The sequence below is a fragment of the Bombyx mori genome, chromosome 11 (assembly GCF_030269925.1).
Source record: "Bombyx mori chromosome 11, ASM3026992v2".
Taxonomy (NCBI): domain Eukaryota; kingdom Metazoa; phylum Arthropoda; class Insecta; order Lepidoptera; family Bombycidae; genus Bombyx; species Bombyx mori.
The window spans coordinates 11038892-11053697 of record NC_085117.1 but is presented as its reverse complement, the minus strand read 5'-3'; the positions used below and the strand labels follow the sequence as shown (position 1 = coordinate 11053697).

The 14806-nt window shown below is 34.7% G+C and overlaps 1 protein-coding gene and 1 long non-coding RNA gene across 3 annotated transcripts in view; both read right to left on the bottom strand.

Annotated features, from left to right (window-relative positions):
• Window positions 1-14806, bottom strand: part of LOC101745881 (glycogen-binding subunit 76A) — a 49773-nt gene that overhangs the window by 19749 nt on the left and 15218 nt on the right. The window contains exon 1 of one of the 2 annotated variants that reach the window (XM_004931478.5): window positions 6301-6753. The exons of the other annotated variant lie outside the window; for it this stretch is intronic. Coding sequence (XP_004931535.1) covers window positions 6301-6360 — 60 coding nt within the window. The 5' untranslated portion in view covers window positions 6361-6753. Of the gene's footprint in view, window positions 1-6300; window positions 6754-14806 lie in introns of those variants that run through there. 2 annotated transcript variants of the gene reach the window in all.
• On the bottom strand, window positions 10172-11703 carry LOC134199693 (uncharacterized). The gene is made up of 2 exons (XR_009974294.1): window positions 11452-11703; window positions 10172-10974 (listed from the first exon to the last, which is right to left on the bottom strand). It is a non-coding gene; the product is annotated as an uncharacterized LOC134199693 (long non-coding RNA).

Genomic DNA, 14806 nt, shown 5'->3' with positions numbered 1-14806 from the left:
CACGAGCAATATTGGATGATATTTCATCATCGCTATTTAGTTGTTCTAGTCGTTAAAATTGATTTATGAGACTTGCGTGTATACATTACGTATTAAATCGTTTTTTTTTTATAGTATGTAGTTTCCGGGAAAACTTTCCTTCAAGACTTCTATAACAGTTTGACATCCGATGTATATTTGAGTCGTCTATTATCAAAGGTGGCAATCTGTGCATTTGGACAAAAATAATTTATTGATATGTCAATACAGATGGATTTGAATATAATCGTCCCCTTCAAAGAATACGGTTCAAAACCTACATTAAATAAAGGTTAATAGTTAACCTGTTATTTATCTAAGATGTCGTTCAGAAGAGTTTTGTGACTGCCCGTGGAATACAAAGTCAATAATTGGTTTTTCTGATTTACCAATAATTGTCCAAAAGTCACATTGCCGGCTTTGATAATAGTCGACTCATTTATGTCACCTACGTGGGCGTGTAATAAGAGTAAGGATATTTATTAAACACAATTGAACGTTCACTAGTAAGTAACCTATGATTACATTGTGTGGTTAATGATTGTTTGATTACAAAATTAATACATTATTATGAATCTTGTTGCATGACACTGCGCCATTGGCAGCTACATATTGGGAATTTAAGATAACAAATAACGGAAACTACACCAGAGCTCTCAGCGCCCGACAGTTAGGTATAACTGGCTGCTACTTCAGGATACATTCTGAAAAGGAAAATTATAGCTACTGCTAGATACAGTTTCGAAGAAATACTTGAAGGGCTAATACTCAACCTTAATCCTAACACACCTATCTACCTACGAGTATCCATCCTAACCACACAAGCCCTAATCACACGCAGGTATTTGTTAAATAAACATCTATTATGTATTACAGTGCAATTCTTGCTGATAAGCATACTTCTTGCAACTCACGATGATTGTGTTCGACTACATAGTACTGGTTAATGAAATAGATTGACTCAAATGAAATAATACCTATTGTGTAATGAAAGCACTCTAATTTGAGCGCTGCATGCGATAACATAAAAAAATGTTTCTGCAAAATGATTTTCTCTGGCACTGATAGCAAAATCATTCTTCAAACGAGGCTTATGGAGAGTATTAAGTGGTAGGCAGCGGCTTGGCTCTGCCCCTGGCACTGCTGAAGTCCATGGGCGACGGTAACCACTCACCATCCGGTGAGCCGTGCGCTCGTCTGCCTACAAGGGCAATAAAAAAAAATACATAGAAAATTGCAAACGGAACTGAACGCCCTCCAATAATCACGATAAAGTACATACGTATACTTTGGCCCTAAAATTTTCCTATTGGGTTAACGTATGTCTCTTACATTGTATATGTTTGTTTACAATTTCTCGGTATTTTCTAGAAACGTCTTCTGATGATTAATCCAAAATTAAATTTTACCTTTCTATGAGTATTGATTTAATTCTTATGCAAGCGTATGTCTCCGAACTCGTCCTAAGCAACTAAGTGGAGAAATGGATGATTTGAATTCAGAATAGGACCCGATGATGCTGCAATCTGACTCCGGGTTTTTTTTAAACAAAATTTCACTTTTGACAGTATCAAATAAAATATGTACTAAAACAAATGAAGTACTATACAAAAATAAACAAGAACTAAATAGCAGATATGGAGAGCAAATGTAAGCAAGTTCTTAATACTCTAATAATAATAATAATAGTCTAATTGATTTTAATGCGTTTGTCATTTTCTCGGAAATAGATAAGGCATTACTGTAGGTATGTGTCGCTATGAAAATTAAGCAAAATTTTCCTATTCAAAATTTGAATGACAACTATAAATATAAGCATTAATAAGTGATACGAACCATTGATTTCGTTTATCGAATTATATTCCATGTGACATTTATTCAAATAACTATCTTGTTTATTAAGTAGGTACTACATAACTAACTATATACGTTTATATAAAAAAGCGAATACATTTAATCACTTGTCGAGGTTACGCACGTGAATGCACTGCCACAATGTCACAAAGTTTCTGATATGACTTGATACGAATACAGTATGCGCTCACATTTACTCACGACCACCTTTAAACGCGAATCAAACTTGTAATTATATTAATAAAATTCCCCTGACTCAATTAATTATGTCTTATTTTTTCTACTAATGGCGTGATTGTTGCTCTTGTAGTTTAGTTTATACGTTTGCATAGTGAATATGGCTGAAAGAACCGTCAGTTATTTAGATAGAACACAGCCTTCTCCGGCACTTCGAATCGGAAAGCCTCTCTGGTTGCTTACATTCGTTTTTTTTTTCTTTTTTTTTTAATGAGGTTTTTCTCGATTTCGAAACGTCACCCTCAAAGCTTACATTCATGTTGTTACGATTAGGTCCGCTCTTCATAAACAAAATAGCTTTCCGTGTTTACATTTAAATAGGTAAATTTTTTATCTTCATTTCCGTCCCTGACGGTGTCTGTCACGCCACCGCGCGGCGGCGCGTCACTGTGTCGTGAAAATTATTATCTATATATTAAAACGTGAAGCAAAAACTTTGTATCCCTTTTTACGAAAAATGCGCTGACGGAGGGGTATGAAATTTTCCACGCTTATAGAGAATATACAGAAGAAGTGCACAATGCTAATATTTTTTTAAAATAATGCATAAAATATACATTAAATCAATAAAGAAAACATTACACACACTACATACCATGTATTTGACTCACACACGCATGCATACTATTTATTGTCAAACTTTTGTTCCTGACGTCTGTAATTCTTAAATATTGTTTATCTTTGTAATATTATATTTTTTATAGTGTAGTCTTGGCGAAATTGTGATTATAGAAGTATAAAATACAATCATTATAGTGTACAAACTTACAATCCCAATTAATTATAGTCGAATTTCGACTACTGCGGGACCTCTAGTTATTATTATTATTACAATAAGTTTAATATTATTAAGTTTTCTATTGAGATCTTCCCAATTCATTTTATGTAATATCCACACGAGATTTTGCTTGTATCGGAATTTTTGTAATACTAATTTAAGCGATTTCAGTTAATCATAGTGGAAACTATGTACAGTCCACTACACTATTTGGATATACGCGTGTTGATACATAAATTATAACAAATTATAAAGTTTATTTGGTGACGACAAGAGCTTTGTTACCAATGCGAGGCCGTCAACCTCGTCGATCTCAAAATAGTATCGCGATACGTGCATAGAAATCGACTATTTTTATACAAAAATAAATGGACATTGTAGTTTAACTATAAGATTTATATTATTGCTTTACACACAATACTTTTGTTAGTTACACGATTCGCAGCGAATTATAAACAATATTGTGTTAATTTTCTCAATTTCAACGTTAGCCATGCGATGTTGCATTTGATACATATCGACGCTTGAAAGGCAAACGTGACTAAGCGACAATGCGTGAACTTTACAGTAGACTAATTTAAAGTTGAAATACCTGAAAACATTTCTATTTTAACGAATCTAGCTGTAGGATTGAAATGATTTTAATAGACCTAGAAATATATATTTTTTTGCGCATCGAATATGGGTATTGCCTATCATTTAAGTATAAAGCAGTTATTGTCGCTTAGTCACGTTTGCCTTTCAAGCGTCGATATTAATTTAGCTCTAATAAAATGCACAATTATACAACTTACGTTGGATATATTTTATTTTAGACCCCAGAACTTCATCAATGCGTACAGTAGGTAAACAATTTGGACATCATTATATCATAGCTATCGCTATGCAGTAATGTATAGTTACGCAGCAGCATAATAATGAAAGCTGCGAGCGACACAGCGACATAACGTGAACCAAACCGCATGCACTCAATTTACCGGTCTAGGGCTGATAAGATACAGTATAGTGAGAAAAAGCTCACAGCATACATACTTAATCTTTAGGCATTTTATTTACAATAGCACTTAAATATTCTTGTTGTTGTAAAAGAAAGCAGAGTCATAATAATCACCAGACACTGGCTTACACAGGAGCCAGTCACCATCGACGCCCTAGACACGCCCATAAGGTTCTATCTAGTTCATGCTCGCCCACCTGTCCTGGTGAAATTGGAAAGGTCTCAGGGCCAGTAGCCCTTCCTTTCCAAAAAGAATAAAGATAACACTGCTGTAGTGAATTATCCCAAGAATCTAACATCATAATTTGCCAATTAATATATCTGACATCTTTAAATGAACACCCCTAGAGTCATGCGTTTATGTGATTACAGCCCCGCCCGCATAACCTGGTCCTCTCTTGTAACCAATAATAACACGATATCATTCGTGCCGAAGACACTTGGCTGTCTGTTGTACTAGATATTACAATTAACAACGAACTGGTGATATGATTCGCTGTTAAATCAGATTTATAATCGAAAATCAATCAATAAACAACAACAATGATGATTGGGATCTTCACTGAGTTCAAAGCGATAACTAATTATATGTAATATAAAATAAATTTTTCGAATTCTAGATAGAGAAAACTCTTTTAATCTGTACACTTTCGTAGATAATTTAGCACGCGTCCTCGATTCACTTCGGCGAGGCTGAGCAAGATTTTTTTTTAATATTTACTCATCTTTGTAACCACACTTTGCATTTTGTATATCTGTGTCTTTTTTTTTTCTATTTCGTGCACATGTACTGGGGTTTTTTCCTTAATTTGCCTCGCATTTCTAAGAACTATTGTTCTATTGAGTCTCTTCAATACACATTCTACCAATACGTCACCAGACGTCTTCAACGAAACGACACTGCGCTTACGCTTACACAATTACCGGCTAATTACAGAGCCGCGGTTTGTTTATTACGTCAAGAATTCGGAAGATGTTTATTACGAAGTATCTGAAATGAATTCGGAAGCAATAATAGCATGTGCTATAAACAAGAAATATGTATATTCAAACGTTAGCATCATTACAGCTACTTCAGTATTAGAAATTTTTAATTGAATATAAATACTTGTTACTTTACTACGCCTCGGTTGATATGCTTTTCGAGTATTGTATATTTTTTGTTTGTTTTCAATTTTTCATTTCAAATGTTATTGATATGGTACGCCTAGACAAATTTGCTTCAGCAGACCATCTATCATCTACCAACGTTTCAATAAATATAAAAAAGAAATATTCTTTTCCATTTAGGTATCATATAAACTGGACTGTAATTGTAATTATAGATACTTTTCACGGTAGTTAGTTATGAATAGAAGTTATTTTACATAAATGTATTGAGTTTGGAAGTACCTATTCCATTTAATTCTTTCCACAGACCTTGAACCGCTAACGAAGTAATGAAAGACAATGTTAATAGAATCCTTAATAAATTATTTTTAGGATTATTAAATATGCTAAATAGCTACATATGTCTTTATAATCAAATATAAGTTGAAATTCGACAAGTTCTTTAGTTTACAATCAGCTTAGATTTTTTGTAATAACTAGCATACCTACCTAAGCTTCACTTAACAATTGAATTAACCAATAAAACTTTTTTCCGACGGTAGATCGTCTTGTGAGTCCGCTCGGGCGGATACCACCACCGGGCCTAATGCTGCCGCCAAGCATTAATGCGTCCCAATTTGAAGGTTGGGATAGCCGTTGTAGTATAGAACTTAGAACTCATGCGTCAAACTGGATGGTGGCATTTAAGTTGTTGATGCGCATGCGCTTCGATAACCACCTTACACGGGTTGCCGTGAGCCCTATAAAAGCTACACAATAAAAAAATAAAATAAAAAAAAAAAAAAAAACAATGTTCTATGGCTCATTAAGCTGGTGCCGTATTAAACCTATACATTTTTAAAGATATGAACACAAAAATTTACATAACAATAATACAAATCATCGTTAACGACACCGGTACTTCAGGTATGTCTACAAGTTTTATGGGCGAGTCCATTATCGAACGAAATCAACTTAATTTATTTATATTTATAATATAAGAACGAATATAGTTCATTGTCGATTCGCAGATGGAACAAGAAATGCCATATATTTAAATTATATACAATACGAGATTGTACAGTTTAGGGGTCGATATCGTAAATCGAATTTTTAGTGAAACAACGCTGACCGAAATTTTATTATCTTCCAAAAATAAACCGAACAAGCCTTTTATCATTAAGCAGTATAATTAAACGCATGTAAAGTGATTGTCTCAATTAATTACAATGACCGAACCTATATTTAAAGAGGGCAGAGGTAAAGATAATTATGTGTATCAGTGAGTAATCAAGAGCCTAACAAACTAATGATAAACATTCGGTACCTTCTTCATGAGGACGGGAAGCCCGTGCTCCAAGGACATCTCCAAGCCAGGGGAACTCATCACATAAATACCCAACCAGCACACGCCTCCGAAAACCACATACACTTTTAGTCCTGGCCCCTGATCGTGTTCCACTTAACAAAGTTACAGTTTATTTATATTAATTATTAAACGAATGTAAATTTATGATTAATGAATCGAAAACACTTCAAGATAACTGTTCACTCGGTGCCAACGTGTTGAATCAATGTTTATTTAAAAAAAAAAGGATTCCTTATATCGAATGAGGGTGGAAATAAAAAAGTAGGAGAGAGACAGCACGCGCAGCCGTCCGGTGCATGCGCTTCGTGCGAATGATCGCGCGTAGACGTGCGAGGCCCGACCGTGCGTGCCCGCCACCCGCCGACAATAATACATCACCTATTCTAGACATCTCTATATGTACATTAATCGATTATTTTTTGTTTATTCTCATTAAAATAACACACAATCCATTCGAATATACGATAAACTATCACTTACACCGTTTCCTTGAGACATGTAAATAAAAAGGCATGTGGAGTGCGCGTGAACATCACGCGTGCACAGTGTGATCTCTTGGCGCCCGTCGCCGTCCAAGAACAAGATGTGAAAAGAAAACGGATAGGATTAAATTTTATGAAAGCCGTGCCGTTTGTTGCAACATATCTGACGAAAGAGTTTTTTCGGTAATTGGTATAGAGCAGCAGTAATTATTATTAGTAAGCGTAACAAATAAACACAACCACTAACCCCCCAATACGGTACTATACAAAATTTTGCCTTTTGGAAATCCCTTATTCTTTAAACTACAAAAGGAAGGCAAAGATAATGTTTCCTTATCAGTGAAAAAAATACTTATTTGTTTTACAAAATTAGAAAGCTCGCAGTCTATTCAAATAATAAACATCTTAGTAGGTACTTAGTTAAACCGATTAGTTAACTGTATGTATTGGAAAATGATAACTAATTAGTAGCAGCAGCTACGCATAATTATGATACCACATTACTTGATCCTGTACTGATAATAATTAATTACTACTGATTAATATAATGTTTACTATAAATTACATAAATGAACTTGTTTTATTTGATCGATAGGTAAAATGTGGTTTATATATGAAAATCAAAAAGCCAATATTTTAGTGAAGCTTCCTCAACGTTGTCGTTTATTGTCAAATTACATGACAGTTAATAAAGTTTTTTTAAGGGTTTTATGACCTGGTAACTAAAACCTTTAGGTGATGTCTTATTTTAATTTATTCTTATTTATTTATTTTCTTATTTTTATGAAAAATGATATTGTGAAGTGAAATGAAATAAAATGAAGAAGATTAATTTGCGACATCAAACAACTGAGATGATATGGGATGACATATCATCTCAGTAACGTCCAGCGGCTTTGTTTCATTTTCCCACATTTGTGCACTTTCACAGATATTAAACAGTTAATAAACCACTGTTATTACACATTTAAACGAAAAAATAAATCAGTTATAGATTGATAGGTATGTATTTCCTAGAAGTTTCCTTCCCTTTTGCTCAACACTAAACCACGCTCAGCAGTCATCTATTATTACTTTTTACCAATATAGAATATATTGGCTTTAAATGTTTAGAGCATCTTCTTATGGATCCATCTGGTAATCCAAGTCCTTAGACGATCCAGAGTGCTGCTTCCACTCACCCTGAAAACTCAATTAACAAATCTGTATTAGGACTATTTACCCCTCAGATTTTTTTAGAACGCACACTGATTACCGCCACAAATAACACAGCGGACTCACCACTGTGTCGTAAAATTAGGGGGATATTAAAAGAGGGAGTACGAAAAAATCGGAAGGCGAAGGTAATTGACAAAATACCGTTAGCATATATGATTCAACGATAAATACTAGCAATAATTAGACTTGCGGGCACTTATTAGTATTGGATCCTGTTGACTTTAAAATGATTAAATTTAAACGCAAAAATCAAAACTGTTTTCGAAAAATAACGAATTAGAAATAATCTGCATTGGTTTTTAAAATTGACGGAAATTTTTGCTAGTTATTTGTGTGACAATATACCTAATTATTAAATTATGAAACTACATATTTAAAAATTGAGAATCTCTTAGTCCGAAAGTATATAACCCTTATATTATTTTAAGAGTAGAGACTAACAAGCTCCAACAAAAGCAGGTCGCAATGTTGTCATAACGTACTTTCTCGTCACAAGCCAGATACAGACTCTAACATAGGGCTCATGTACAATAACAATACTTCGGTATATGCCACTTAATAATGACGACACGATTCTTAAAATTTTTAACTGTATTTACCAACTTTTTTTTTTTTTTTTCTTAGATGGGTGGACTAGCTCACAGCACATCTGGTGTTAAGTGGTTACTGGAGCCCATAGACATCTACAACGTAAATGCGCCACACACCTTGAGATATAAGTTCTAAGATCTCAGTATAGTTACAACGGCTGCCCTACCCTTCAAACCGAAACGCATTACTGCTTCACGGCAGAAATAGGCAAGGCGGTGGTACCTACCCGCGCGGACTCATAAGAGGTCCTACCACCAGTAGGACTAAAACTAAAACAGCCTAATATCCCGAATTTTCCCTTTCCTAGCTCTTTCAAATTTTGTATTACTTTTTTTATTGCTTAAATGGGTGAACGAACTAACGACCCACCACTTTAATAGTGGTTACCAGAGCCTACAGACATCACAAGGTAAGGTGTAAGTCCCAATTAAATCGTATAATAGTCATCCAAACCTTCATATCGGAATGCATGAATAGTTCTGAGGCTGATCGTATAAATCAATCAATATCTCGTTCAACGTATCAATTATAACACAAATAATAACTTATAGTTTAGAACGTAACAAATATAGCTTAATCCCGTCCTTACGGATCCATCAGATCCAATAACATTGGCATTAGACGCCTTCAGCTCTAACACTAGGAGCAGGCTTAGGGACCTCGGTAACCGTACTCGTCGAACTCGACAAAGAGTTCGCCGTGCAACCTAACCCATGAATCAGCTCGCTGAGTTTCTCGCCGGATCTTCTCAGCGAGTTGCGATTCCGATCCGGTAGTAGATTCATTCCCGAAGAAGCTACTCTTGAGCTGTTAGGTCTCCTTCGGAGGCGCTCGGGTAGCTGTTAGCAAATCCCACCCCTCCTGACTGAGCCTTTGCTCGCCCAACTGTCCTGGTGAAACTGGAAAGGCCTCCGGGCCACCAGTAATCCTTCAAACATAAAAAATATATATATAGCTTAATCTAACGGTTTTTTTATTGTCACTGCACTATTTCCAATGTTTGGAATACTTTATAGTTTTCGTGGTCGCGTATAGCTGAAATGTGGTCGGAAATGATGTGATGACAACAACAAACAACGCGATGAAGTCCGTAAAATTAGTTTTCATTACGTCTACTGCTCCCGAAAAGAAATAAACTATCATTTTTTTCTCATTTCATTATCATTATCAGTTTCTTGCAGTAGGTACCTACTGTGTAAAACGCTTTAGTTCATTAAACTACAGTGACAAGTCACATGCACACACAATGGTCTAACTTATCAGTCACTATAATTTTGAATACAATAATGCAATCGTGACAGATAAGATAAAATACGACTGCTCTATTTTATTCATTCTACGACACATCATAATAGGAGAGTGAATTTCCTATTAATTACAAATTCTGTATGAGTTTACATTCCTTAAAATATGTACCCTGTCTACTATATTGTAGTACTGTAAAAGAAATATGTCTGCACATTGAACACGTTAACAGAAAATATGCTAAAAAGGATTTAAGCGAATCGAACATTAAATAAACCAATATACAAACGATATTTGTTTCGTCCCACGTTCGTCTCTTTGAGTATTTTTTATTTGTAAATAGTTTTATTTGAGTATCACATTAAAAATAACTTCAATGTCACTTTTTTATATCTAATATCGGTAAACCATGGAGTTAATAAGTACCTACAACTAGTAACTCTATGCGGTAAACATACTCGTAATAAGACTTTACCTATGGTGTTTGTCCTTTTACAATAAAGGCCATTTGAAACATAATTTATGTATGGCTGGCAATTATTTCTAAATTCAAAATAATTTTATTGATTCATTAAATGTATGGAATTTTCCTTTCAATTTAAGTATTATGTTTCTTGATTAATGTTTTTTTTTCACTACATTTGTATCATGTTTCATCAATATAGACACTACAAATAATTATGAAATACGAGTTCCGTCATGGTAGTAATGCCGTACAAACAATTCACAACATTAATGACTAGTACGGAGTGAACAATACAAACGAACGCACGACTCATTATTAATATAAACGCTACTGATATGTAAATTTTTATCTAAAAAATTAACTCCGTAGTCGCCCGAAAATTAAAGCCAACAACTATGAATAAATGGCGATAGTGGAAGCTGACGATACTCAATCTACCGCTGAGTCAGAAGCAGCTTTGAACATTAGCATCAAAACCATATTGATCTATTTGCATCCAATTGCCAAGGTAAATAACTTGATAAGCGGGTGCCGCACAAACTATACGATCGTTAGCGCGACGAAACCGTTAAGGTATGCTTTGTGTTGCTTAACAGACAGAAGGGTAGGAAATTTCAACCCCATTGCCACCTGTAATGAAAAATGGACTCTTTTTTAAAATCGTAAGCGGTTGGTTAAACTCTGGTACAGCACCTAGGCAAATGCCCCAAACGAAAACTTTCCCCTAAAAATTCATGGTCTCTGTTTGGTGGTCTAGTGCCGGTATCAGAGCTTGTAACTATATAAATGGCAATGGCCATAGTGTGGCAGAAATAATCAGGACAACGGTACTTTTTAGTCCGGACGTAGGATAAGTAAGTACGTACGCCGCCGCGCCGGCACTTAAAACAATGTGAACAAATAATTTTGTTAAGGTAACATTGAATTATTGTTTTTACGACAGGATTGTCATTTCTTGAGAATTACAAAGGGTTTGTGACAATACAAAAAAATCTTGAAAAGATGAAAAAAGCCAAAGGCAAAAAACTATTTACTATAGTGTTACTGTAATAGTCACGATACAATACAATTTGGTTATATTTAAAGAAAGAAAATAAATATATTTACATAAAGGATAGCTCTCGGCTAGTTGAATTCCGTGTAGGGCATGGAAATCCATCATTAATCTTAACAAAATATTATAACGAAGTAACGTTATCGGCAACAGAAATGATGTGTTTTTATAAGCATCGAACATCGGCACGTTTTCGTCTCTAAAGTGACAATTTCGACTTTGACAAATGTCTATTCGCCCGTGACCGCGAAGGGCACATTTGGATGCTATGGCCCTTAAATAACAAGTTTTACCTTAACTTTTTTTTATTTTAATCTAGTTATGCTACAGAGGCGCATTGAACTAATTCACAAATCTAGGGCAAAAAGAGTATAAAAAAACTTTGATCACTGAAGAATTAAATGTCAAAAGTTTATTTTATCTATGAATACAGGTTATGACGATATCAACTTTATTTATGTATTTGAACATTTATGTATTTTTTTGTACATTTTCAAAATTTCTTCAATATTTATTATATTATATAATTTCTTCAATACCATTGTAAAAAAACACCGTATCGATTTACTAATCTAATATATTTTCTCAATACGGTCCTGTTCATAACTTAATCTTCCAGCCCAGTCGAGATTTTAAACGCTTCCCTGCTGAGTGGGTGCAACCACCGGATATTGAACTTAAAATATTCATGGAACTTAAACAACTCAACGTCGGGAACAACCCGATGTCATTTGATTACAATAGATACTAAACGAACCGTTGTTTGAGAATCAATAAGGATATAATATTTACCGCAATCTACAAATACGTTTATCAATGTAAATTGGTCGCGAGGAATCAGAACAAAGTCACATTTATCATTGCGATTACACTCACTATTAAAGTAAATCACATGCATATTTAACGAAGTGGAAACATTTCACACTCTTCATATTAATAAAAGGATGGAATTGTAAAGCCCATTGGCAACCAGAATTATTTAATTACTAATAAATAAATAATTAATAATAATTGCCAAAAGAATATTTTAGAAAGGTGAAAATCGTTAACTTGTCCGTTTTAAATTTGAAACATTTTTGTCTGTTAAATTAATAGACACTTTTGATGAAGCTTTGTCTACATATGAATAGGCAAAAAAACGGTTAAGTACTTTTATTTATTTGTTTGCCAATCGAATACTATTTTGTTTACTAGCTATTCACGAGCTGTATAATAACAATTAAAAAGTATTAGAAATGTTTTTTAAAATTATAAAACAGCTAAGTACCAGTTTCTCTTCTGTTTGTCAACTGATTTTCTCATTTCTGATTTAAAAAAAAATATCAGTTTTTATTTTCATAATGCCAAGAACAAAAAGAACAACATACACAATTTAAAAGTAATCTAAACCTTGAGGTGCTTGCGATTATGGTTGAATTTCAATCATTGGACGAACATTAGTTAAAGTCACGTTAAAATAAATGAAGGGATACACCTCCGGTCACCGACAAACGAAGAAAATAAAATACCAAACGAACCCAAAATAGGATTTGTCGCGCCGACAGTATTATTATGAATATTTAAAACCATAATTTTCAATGAATTGACGCGGGCTGCCATTACACAAATTCCATATGAGATAAACGAACTACCGACCGAATAACAATTATGTAAACGTGAGAACGTGCCAACTTTGAAAGGTATTTTGTTTGTGTATTTTAAGCGACAATCACCAAAGGCAAAAAGCGGCTCGCAACACAAGCAGGTCTTCTACCTGCTACGTAAATCCCTGGGATTTTTTTAAAAAGCTGCTATTATTGTTGGCGACGTTAGCTCTGGTGACGATCGTAACAGTAATGCAGATAATAAGATCGAAACATCAACGGCTACAATTAACGTATTTTTTTATAGTAAAAATCATATTACTGTCGATAGGTTCGATACTTCGAAGAATCTTTTCGAAATAAAAACACTTTTTTGTACAAAATGATCCTACTCGATGGGTGTTTTTCGTAGAATTTGCCTATTGAACCAGTTTTAATAAAAGATTGAACGAGACCGATGCGAACATATTAGGATTATTTTTTTCCTTTCTATGAAATTTAAAGTAATTCTTTGAATACAATGTGAATTAGTTTGGTGAATTGTAAATTGATATTACAGACGGCGTCAACTGTACAACTGAGGGTTTTAAAATTCTTTGCTCACATCTCCTGAAAAGAGCACTCGATGGAGAGACTGGTAATCCAGGGCCGGGTGGAAGGCAGGAGTTCACGAAGCCGCTCACCGACCCGCTGGACTGGTCTAATAAAGAAGGCAACTGAGTCCGCTATGGTCGAATGTACTCGAAACGCTTCGAACCGCCAGACCTGGAAGCGCATTGCCTGGAGGGCGGACGTCGGGAGCATGGGCGACCTAACAGGTCCTTCGGCACATACAGCATCAGCGCAACCACGACCACTCCGACAAGAGTGCCCGACTGAGAAGAAGACAGACTGTGTATAGCTTCAGATATCCCAAGGTAAACTTCCGAGCTTTTTTAATACGGCCTTCGATGATTTATTCTTTACTTCATTATACCTCATCCAACAGCGGTATACCTGAGTACTTAATAATATACTGGTATGTGCCTTAATTAAACTATAGCTGTCGGCTGTAAAGTATCGTAAACTTGTAAACTAAAAGAGAAAATTACAGCAGATAAACAGTAAAACAATTTAGTTTTTAGGGTTCCTTACGCAGCTCAGAACTAGAATATAATACAGTATTATATTTTTTTCCAGTCAAAGCATTTGTCTGTTTTCCTCCGTATCTTAAATGAGCCAAAAGCAGGTACGCCCCCAGATTCATAGGCAGAAAGATAGCCGATAATCGACTTCTGATATAGAAATCAAGATCACTAACCATCGATAAATCGAAATTTTAAGTTATGTATTACTACCAAGCTGAGGATCATTTCATAGACATAGCCCACTGAGTTTCTCGCCAGATCTTCTCAGCTCCCGTTTCCAATCCGGTGATAGATTCTGCAAAGCACTATTAGGGCAAATGTCAGCACATTTAGGTTGAGCTCACGGGGATCAATTTGACAGAAGGAGAGTGATAAAGTTCTTAATGATACAACGAATTATTTAGATCACACTAGTTTCTATGTATTATGTTTCACAATTTTCAACTTTGGCCGTGAATTTCTCATCTAAAGCACGAAATAATTTCATATTTGGCAAGTTTCCACTGTAGCGTTGCCGGGGTTCACGGCTTTTACGTATTTTTCTGCCGATATTTTAAATACGTTTAAAAGAATAAATCAAAATATATTTTTGAGTATTACCAACAAAATCCAGTCACTATGCGTTGAGAACGAACTAAAGTAATAGGTCCCAAGAGAACCGTTATTCTAGGCACGCTGATAATAGTGCACGTTCCTGC